The 10000-nt window shown below is 39.4% G+C and overlaps 1 protein-coding gene across 2 annotated transcripts in view; it reads left to right on the top strand.

The window, feature by feature from the left end:
• The first annotated feature begins 2685 nt into the window (after positions 1-2685).
• The window catches only part of LOC137977783 (uncharacterized), a 9710-nt gene continuing 2395 nt past the window's right edge, over positions 2686-10000 (top strand). The window contains exons 1-3 of one of the 2 annotated variants that reach the window (XM_068825115.1): positions 2686-2810; positions 8016-8078; positions 8318-8599. In XM_068825115.1, the coding sequence (XP_068681216.1) occupies positions 2802-2810; positions 8016-8078; positions 8318-8599 (354 nt within the window). In that variant the 5' untranslated portion in view covers positions 2686-2801. Of the gene's footprint in view, positions 2811-5574; positions 5829-8015; positions 8079-8317; positions 8600-10000 lie in introns of those variants that run through there. The other variant, XM_068825114.1, reaches the window with a different exon arrangement.

Raw genomic sequence — 10000 nt, 5'->3', positions numbered from 1 at the left:
GGGGTTTTTGGACAGCATTAGGTGCAAGTATCGGCGAGCGGGGACCTTGAACGGGGCTTACACAGGGATTTGATTTTTTGACGCCAACTTGAATAGGCACGCAAAAGTCACTGGGAAAGCATACGATCTCAAAATGCCGGCTGAGTCAAGTTAAAATCCATTCTTTTCATTTCTGTAATGGGCTCTCAGTTAAATTCTAAGTTCAATCTGTAAGTATTATCATTTCTTGTAGTGCAATCAGACAAAGATTATAGTCATGCTTGATTAGCGATTTATTTACAGCGTTGACCTTTTGTCTCAGTATTCCCATTTGAATGCAAAGCGAACGTACGCGTAGAGGCTGACAGTGACATTTACTTTATGATTTTGTGAGATAAAGCTTGTAAATGTTACCACCGATGAGTTTCGTCTCTTTGAGTTTCTACATTACCACGGTCTGCGTAATGGTGGAACATGCAAGTTCCTACCGAGGACTCTTACAAACGTCTACTGTAATTCGCTAGATTTTTTATTTTCTTTGCTATAGTTTTCAGAGTAGTTTCAAAATGTGTTACCGATGAAGGGTTATTTCAAGAGATTATAGACGTAAGAGAGAGAGAATCCCCCATATAGACTTTCTACCAAAGGTAATCCCTCCTAAGTTATTTTTAGACATTTCTTCCACGGATGTTACTCGCGCGTTGCGTGGATGTTTTCGAGAAGGATTTGTTTATGTTTCGTTTCTTTTCGTTTCAAAGGGAAGGAAAACCTCCAACGCTGTGGGGATGTCTTCTTTGATATTTTAATTACCAGCAAACGTGCTTCGGCTCTCACTATGTTTTAATACAATTTGAAACTTTAATAGGAGTTTCAATATAAGAGACAAATTTACCCCGCACAAACAATAATAACTGAATGAATGACAGAGAAGTGAGTAGAAACACGAGTGTAAAGCGAACAAACGCCGGAACAGAACGCAACCAGATGGTCGAAAGTGCAGATAGGCACTTGCCGCCAAGGCAGCAAAAAGCTGGTAAGGAACAATGGCAACAACGCCGGAGAGAACGTAGATTAAAAAGCGACTTTATATTCAACCTACGAATCTAGATTCATTCAGTTTGTCTACCACTGTCAGAAAGATCCAAACAGAATATGTGAGACAGCGTCAAAATTCGAGAAGAAACTCTAAAAATTGGCCGTCGTCGTTCACGTTTTTTCGAATGTGCAGAATGTGGTCATTTCACGTTGTTTTGTACAGAACGGCAATGAAATGAACAGAATTATAACCCTCGCTTACACAGCCATTGTATTCGTTCGTCGTTGCCGTTGAGGTTTGCTTAAATTCCCTAAAACCGGGTGAAACGGCAAAATAATGAGCAGCCAAAGATCACAAAGCAAACGAAGGCCCAGCCGAACAAAAAGACAGCTGAGAGTACAGAAAACATCTCTGCTACGAAGCATCTTTTGAAAATCAAAACATATAAACGACGTTTCACCAAATTAGCCCCCATTTCTCTCAGGTAGTTTCGAGAAAATCGCTTGGGCAGTCCACGCATCGCGCAAGTAAAATCCTCGGAAGAACTGGGCACCATGCCTAAAAATAACTTAAGAGGGATTACCTTGGGTATAAGGCCTATAGAGCGTTTCTACGTGACGTCACGGCAGCCATGTTGTTGTTCCAAAACAAAGGAATGGCCATGATGGTGTATAAAACTAGTCCTCTGGAATTTGAACTCTATTTTTATGCAAATACTTTCTTTTGTTTCAGTAATCCAATATGGCTGCTGGTCATGTGAGTGAAAATGCTCCATATGGGGGGTTTACTCCCTTACCTTGATAATCTCTTGGTTATTTGCAAAATGTAGCTGGATTATGAGACCATAAAATTGTGGTAGTAAGCCATTCCCTTAGTGAAATTTGCATAGCTCTTTGAGAATTGTTGTGATAGTGAACCGTTATAGTCGGTTGATTGTACTTTAGATTGGGTGTGCTTAAGAATAGAAGGGAAATAACTGGAGTACTGGAGTACTGATTGTTCAAATGCATGTTTGGACTTATGTCGTTGCTATTTTAATGGTTTTGACACTAAGGAAACTGGTATTTTTTATTGCCAATTTCAGGGCTGTGCTAGACCCAGTGATTAATATTACTGTTTTTGGAGAGATTGTAAAATTTGGAACGCCAAATCTGTAACTCAAGGTAGATTATTTTTGACTTTATGAGAAATGGACTGCATTGTTGTTTTTCATGTTTATCAAAGTTTAATTTGAGGTATTAAAATTCTTGAAGTATATTAGTTTTGGTCAACATTGTGCTTTATGATTTTGAAAGTACTGTATTGTCCCGGGAGCGGGAGAGAAAAGTTTGGTTTTGACGTACGAAATTGCCCCGAATAGCGGGGAATTTGCTTCATTTAGAAGGCAGGCCTGGTCTAATGCCCCGCTATTCCCTGGGTATGGGGGTGCGGGGCTTTCCACTGACTAGTGCATTACGTTACGGTTACGACATTTCAGGAGTTTGTGAAGACGGTAGCTCATTCGAAAGCTCAACACGAGTCGGTTATCCGATCTAAAAAAGGGAGGTCGGTGCAGCAGAGCCCGTCCTTCGCCAGGTGTGGGACGCGAGAAATAGGAGCAAGGGCAGCTGGTTATATGTCACCCAGGATTTTTGACTAAGCTCGATTCATGTGTTTAAATTGTAATTATTGTTCATGAGTTTAACAGCGCAAAGCCTTGACTCCTTTTGAATATGTCCGTGGTGAGGAAGAAAAGATTAAGCCAACAGCTAACCAGGTTATCGCGTACTATTCTCTTATTGCAATAATGAAATTTGTAAGTATATTTTCTTTGTGCAACATCGCATTAAAGTTGAAACTTAATTCCTTTCATGCCCACTTTGTATTAGTGATAAGAAAATCATACAACTAAGGTTGATACAAAAGCCTTCAGTTGAGACCAACTGCTACAGCCCCTAATGAAAAAGAGTGATAAAGGGGGGAGGGGGCTATCCAAATAATGGATAAATTCCTGTCAAGTTCAAATCACAAGTGATCTTGGCAACCTGCACCTTCTGGATGGTTTCTTATCCAGAGGAGAGCTTGAGGGATTCTCCGGCTGGTACACATCTACTGAAAAACAACTTTTGGTTTCTCAGTTTTCAGAGGATTATTATGGCCACAGTAAATTGGGTACCTATTAGTTAACTTTCACATTGCTGTTTTGGGCTAGTATATAATTTATTAAACTGGTAAATTGTAGGGTCAGAAGAGCTTAGCCAATAACCTATTCTTCAACAGGCGTCAACACTTGGGATCATGCATGAGGGACCCCGTTACATGCTAAATTGTCTCCATGTTACATTGATTCCATGCATTGTTACGTTTAACAGGAAAATTTGGTTTTATCAAATATGTTGATAAAGGTCGACTTAGCACCATGAATGATTTGGAAAGCTGGCGTTTCGCGTGTTAGCCCTTCCTCAGAGCGATTGTTTAGTCAGCTGTCCCTGTTTGCACCATAAAAAAGAAGACCCACATGCATTTTGGACTATTATGCCAGATGCACCCAACAGGCAAAGGCTTGGTTGAATCTGCTTCAATGGCCAGTGCTTAATAGAAAACTGCCTTCCGGAAGTGCTTCTCTTGAGATAAAGCAACGATCAAAGAGTTATATTTTGTTGTGTTATTTAAGCAATAGAGGATGTTTTCCATGTTTACATATCTAAACGCGAAGCGCAGTTGGGAGAATTCTTGACAGTTATGCAAACCCGAGACAGAGTCGAGGGTTTGCATGACATACACACCCATATTTCTAACCAGCCAATCAAAACGTGCATCTGACAACACATAACCAATCAAAATTCGTGTGATGTCACAGCTATGTTTACATACTCTCATCTATACACAGCTATTGACCAATGGGAGTGCGTTTACTATCCTAGGTATTTTATAATTTATAATGCGCAATGATATTCACATGCAAAATACATTTGTACCTCTTATTGGCAATAATAATAATAATAATAATAATAATATGATAACTCTTAGAACAACAGAATTAGTCATTTATCTTATTACTTTCAATAACTTTGCTCAAACCAACAAACCGAAGATGAAGACCATGAATAATAATTTATTTGTGCCCAATCATTGTTAGAATTCACATTAAAAATATTAATGGTATTTTGTATCATTTGTTAAATGAATAAAACAGTGAATATATCAAACAACTGTCAACAATGATGAATAGTGGGGCAAAACCTCACCAGATTTTGAAACATTGTGATGGAAGACATGGTTTTTGGATATGCAATTGAGGCAGTAAAAATACTGTTATCCTTAAGGATATCAACAACCAGTGCAAGAATCTGTGCAAAAAGAGTGATATAGTTCCTCAGTTTTGCTAGAGTGTCAACAGGTAAGAAAAGGGTGTCCAATGATATATATTTCCTAAAACTATGTAAATACATTAATATTTATGTGAAATTCAGGCAACTTAAATGACTTCATCCTGCATGTAGCTAAATCTTGATCAAGATTTGTCCCCCAACATCATTATTTATCATCAATAGGTTTAAAATACAAAGGAAATTAATGGGAATCACGCAATAATGATTTAGGTTGGATTCATTTAAACTCAAATTTAACTTTGAAGTACAACAGTTACAGAGTAAATTGACTACTGGGTGCAAATATACAGATTTGATCCAGTCAGTCAGGGAGCAGGGGTGGCGCAGTGTTGAGAGCACTCGCCTCCCACCAATGTGGTCTCGATTCAATTCCCAAAGTCAGCGTCATAAGTGGGTTGAGTTTGTTGGTTCTCTTCTCTACTGCGAAAGGTTTTTCTTTGGGTACTCTGGCTTTACCCCCTCCACAAACAACACATTTGATTTGATTTGATTTGAATTAATTTCATTAGTTTCCCCAATAATTTAGTGCTCTGGTGCTAAATCCATTGACACTTAAATAAAGTTGTTGTTATTATGATTATTACAAGTTGATAAAAAAATTATACACACTTCCTAGGCATCAGACAAAATTGGTACCATTAGGACCATTAGGCAGGCTTTTAGCTGAAAAACATATGAAAATAATTTATTACCAGTATATGGGATCATTTATTTTTAGTAATCTATGCTAATTTCAAGGTTGTTTACTTACGCATTATAATATTATTGTCTCTACTTCAATAGAGCTTAGAACATTTCACATGCGAAAGTATTATCACTCGGATGTATTTAACAACATTTAATTCAGTGCAACTTGATCCCTGTCGTCATCTCCTGTTAACCGATCTCCCTTTTAAAATTAAGTCCTCCCTGGCCTCTCTCATCTTAAAAATTTGATCGTGTATTTGAGGCATTTAACGGCGAAATGACAAGCACAGCTAGCTTCAAACCCTCGTACTTCTTTTCTTTCTATGTGATGTCGCTTAAATCTAGATTTCGCATTCCATGATTCAACGCCTCGTGTAAGAGATCAGTTTCGGTCCGCCATTTTGAAAAAGAATCGAGACTGTGCAGAATGATGGGAAGTCCAGAGCTCTCGATCCGTGGCGCTGGCCAAGAGGATCGCAGCTCTGGGAACGAGAATACCTTTATCAGTTACTGTAAGTCACGCATGCGGAGAATTATCTGTTAGAACGTCCGCATATCAGGTTTGATTCCAATAATTCTTACAACTTTGAACAAGTTGACGTAAAATGGCGTACAACAGTCAGGATTTGAAAGTCGTTTCCATATTTCAGCTCGTAATGACCGCCGTCTTCTTGATCCTTGGTTTAGTAGATCGATTTCAAGTACGATACTTGTATACCAGCTTTCTGATGTGTCCATGTTGGACGGCTGCCATTGTAAGTAGACTTAATTTGGTCGCACGGTTCCATGCGTTGCCCCACCTCGTTTAATCCAACGCTCTAGACTGCTCGTAGCTTTTTTAAACCCTGCGAGTTACAGCCGTTTCATGCAGCTAGCTTCCGATCGGTGAGAACAGTTCATTTTCTTAGCTGTATACTTCGCTTGCAATTTGACGAAGTTCCATGCATGTGTCAGCGACTCGAATTAGCCTTCTGTGGAACAATAGTCTTGAGGGTTGTTTGACGTTTAGACTTGAATCATTCTGGAATCACCGTGAACTTTCACGCTATGAGAAAGCGCATGAACCATTTTCAAAGTTGACTTCTATGCCACCAGCTGCTCACTCGTTCTGTAATATTCACCGTCTTTAGCCAGTTTATTTATTTTCTTCATGCATAGCTTGAATTTAGTTTTACCGTGAGTCTGAAACGAATATCTGTCAATTACAGTTTGCTAGGGGAGTGAGTGAGTGCTTAGCTAATCGCTGAGAATTAATTGCTCAAAATGGTGACTGTGAGCATAGAAATAAGGCGTTTTTAACCGAGGTGCCTAAGAACGAGGTCTGCAGTTGTGAAAGTTTACTATGAAGTGAGATTCTAGCTCTCAAATCCAGACCTTCGCTCAGAAGCATAACTATTTCTCAGTCTTCGTCGATCTGTTTGCGTGGCTGCACTCGTCTGGTAGTTCAATAGCCATAAACCTTAAATTTTATCTTTTGATAGTCGACTTGCGAGGTTCAAAACCACATTAAATGTGAGAAAAGACGGAGTTCTTTATAACTGTTGACACCACAGTGATCGTATCCCGCTGAAATACGCGGATTATCGATATCGCCTAATATTGATCTGCATTCGCCTAGGATGCGGCCTGTAATTATACAATGGTGGAGAGAGGGTTGACATGTTCTTTTCTGACTTTGTAGCTCAGTCGGTAGAGCGGCGGAGATCTAACCCGAAGGTCGTGGGTTCAATTCCCATCCTGGTCAGAGTTTTTCTCTGTCCTTGTGTGGGCCCATTTCCATCAGTAGGGCTAACGGTCACCTGGTTCATACGGGATAGAAATCTAGCACTTCACATTACACTCTATTCAGTTAACTCTGTATAACTCAACTTTACCAATATGAGTCACCTCTTTATTCAGTATTGCCACACTTAAATAAAATAATGATTTCACTAACAATTATGTTTATATTAGTAGCGATGAACAATAAAACGTTACAGAAAACAGTGTTAAACGGCAAAATGCTAAGTTATTTTTGTTGCAAGATTTCAAAAGATTTGGATAATTTGTTCAATATTAATTATGGCTATGTGGGGAGATTTAACCATACGAATAAAGGTTTAATCATATTTTTACTGATATCAGTGTAAGGTGAATCACCAATTCGACCACTGTGGCAGACTCCAGTGGTTCGGAGAAAAACAAGCTCTTTTAAATTGGTGTGGTGAAAAAAAAAAAAACTCACTTTTTTGCTCCATTATGTTTACATGAAAAACCTAATATGTATCCTTAGCACTTGTTATGTTGAAGCAATAGCGACGCCTCAATGTTATCCTCCATTGCTCTAGCTTGATTATTGTAAAATGAGTATTCGAGTAATGGAAAAAAAAAAGAAAAGAAAAAAACAAAAACAAAAACACTCGCTCTGATGCAGCCGAAGAGTGTTGAATTTATCGCAAAACCTTTGGGCATGTGCTTTGTGTACTGTGTAATTGAGGGACTAGTGTCCAGATTCCTCTTAACCAGCCTAAAGCCCCTCAATTGTCAGTCAGTTTTTGTTGCTATTATTCCGGCAGAATGCTTGATTCGTTCGCCCAAAATAATCATTGCTGGCATAATATGTAAAATTTTATCTCCGGCTGAATACAGTGGTTGCGTGAGCTCGAGAAACAGGCTCTATTGTTCATCGAATCCCTTCCCTACAGCCTTTCTCCTACCGACCCCTTCCTTCAGCTTCAACTCAAGGTAATGTAAAAAATTTAAATAAATAAAAATAAGTGAAAAGACATGATCCCCATTTGCACCCAAGCCGCACAGACCATCAAACGTGTTAAGACAACACATACTCAGAGACTGTCTTACGAAGTGTAAACATCTTGTACACCCGCATCAGTTTTTAGTTAAGTGTTTTCTTTGTAAATCATCCTGATAGTGTCTGATTGTTTTCTTTTCTTTCAACCCAGGTGTTACCAGTTGGCATCGTAGGCCTGGTTTTGTCCCGCATGTCAAGACGCCCCCCGATTTTGGTAAGACAGTAGTCTACAGCATTCTCTGAGTAAGGTTTTTCCAGAAGACTAGCAATGGTCCTTGATTTCCAAAACAGCACAACCCTGGGGGCTCTTCCCCCTTAGAGCACAACATCAGGGCGTACATCCGGCACTGCATGGCACCGTCACGGCACTGCACGGTACGGAAGTGAACAGCACGGCACGGCTATGTACTCATTCACTCTGACTCGCTTCTCTTCTTTCTTGCTCTTTTTCAGATTTATGCACTCAAGTCAGTCAGTGTGGCTTGTGCTGTGATGTCAGCAGCAACAATGTACCACTATCAATGGGGTATTTCCTCATTGATATTTGGGAAAGCGGTTTACCTTCGTCTTTACTTTGTAAAAAAGGACACCGAATTCAAGTTCACCAGTCAGGAAAATACTATGTTGGCCATATCCTCCTTGGCAATTCTATTTTCCATCATTGAGATGATCCTTGCCTTTGCAAGCGTCAAGAGCTGTGGTGACACAGGCTATGAGCCTCCTCAAGATAATCAGGTACACATAGTTACCGATAGCACGAAAGGCTACTTGTGATTCATGTACAATCTGACTTTTTTGAGAAATTTTGCAAGTGCTAAGAGCCTATTCAAGAGGATCAGGTACACTTATAGTTAGCAACTATTCACCGAAGTGGAGGTGCCTAGTGGTGGATATTTAGCGAAACGCGAAGGGGCGAGGTAAATATCCACCACTAGCCACCGACACTTAGGTGAATAGTTGTTTTAGTATATACTAACACAGTGAGATAAGATGGCACAAAAAGATGATTTTAACTCATTTATTCCTGCAGAGATTACAACATTTTCGGGCACGAATTCAGCGCGAATTGCTCCGAGGTGAATAGCAAAGGATATCCGGAGTTTGAGTAGCCAATCAGCGCGCGAATGCAACGCTATCCACTGTTTTAGTATATACTAATTACCGATATAACGAAGGCTACATTTGATTCATGCACAATCTGACGTTTTTGAGAAACTTTGCAAGCGCTATGAACCTCAAGAGGATCAGGTACACATAGTTACCGATAAAACGTAAGGCTACTTTTGATTCATGCATAATCTGACGTTTTTGACAAACTTTGCAGGCGCTATGAACCTCCTCAAGAGACTTAGGTACACATAGCTACCGATAGAACGAAAGACTACTTTTAATTCATGTACAATCTGACGTTTTTGAGAAACTTTGCAAGCGCTATGAGCCCTCTCAAGAGAATCGGGTACACATAGTTACCGAAAGAACGAAGGACTACTTGTAATTGATGTACAATATCTGACGTTTTTTTAGAAATCAAGGAATTAAAGATGGCGGATCAAAGATGTCAGCTGTTCGGATATTGTAATGCCGTAGTGCTTATATTGCTGAAAAGTGCTCCTGGAATTATTGATTTTTTAAGTGTTCAATGTTTCTTTTGTCCAGTTTTATTTCATTTTTCAAAGAAAATATTCAATTGTTGTTCATCATGAACAATACCTAGCTAGTGCTCAGGCATGCTACTTAATTGAAAGAAATAAAATTTTCAAATAAACATAATAGGCTTAACAATCCCAACTGGCGGGAGACAGACCGGTTGGCTATTTGCAAGCATGACCAAGGAGTTGAACTAGGGTCTACCGAGAAACAGCTCCAGCCTAGTGGTCAGAGCGTGGCTTGAACCCACGACCTTCGGATATCAAGTCCTGCGCCCTAACCACCCAGCCATTCTGCCTCACAAAGCTGCGTTGCTTAGAATAATTGAAAGCTGCTTGTCCTTGTCAATTTTCCTGTTTGATTCCAAACAAATAACACGTAACAGTTATGTCGCTTTCTTTCAGTTTATTGTTTTAAATTAAAGTAATGAACTATAAATACATGATTCGCTTGTTGGTTTGCTAGTTTGCGAGAAATGATATGAAGTCA

This window comes from Montipora foliosa, chromosome 11 (assembly GCF_036669935.1).
Source record: "Montipora foliosa isolate CH-2021 chromosome 11, ASM3666993v2, whole genome shotgun sequence".
NCBI lineage: Eukaryota > Metazoa > Cnidaria > Anthozoa > Scleractinia > Acroporidae > Montipora > Montipora foliosa.
The sequence above is the reverse complement of the archived record's forward strand: the minus strand, read 5'-3'. Positions and strand labels throughout refer to the sequence as shown.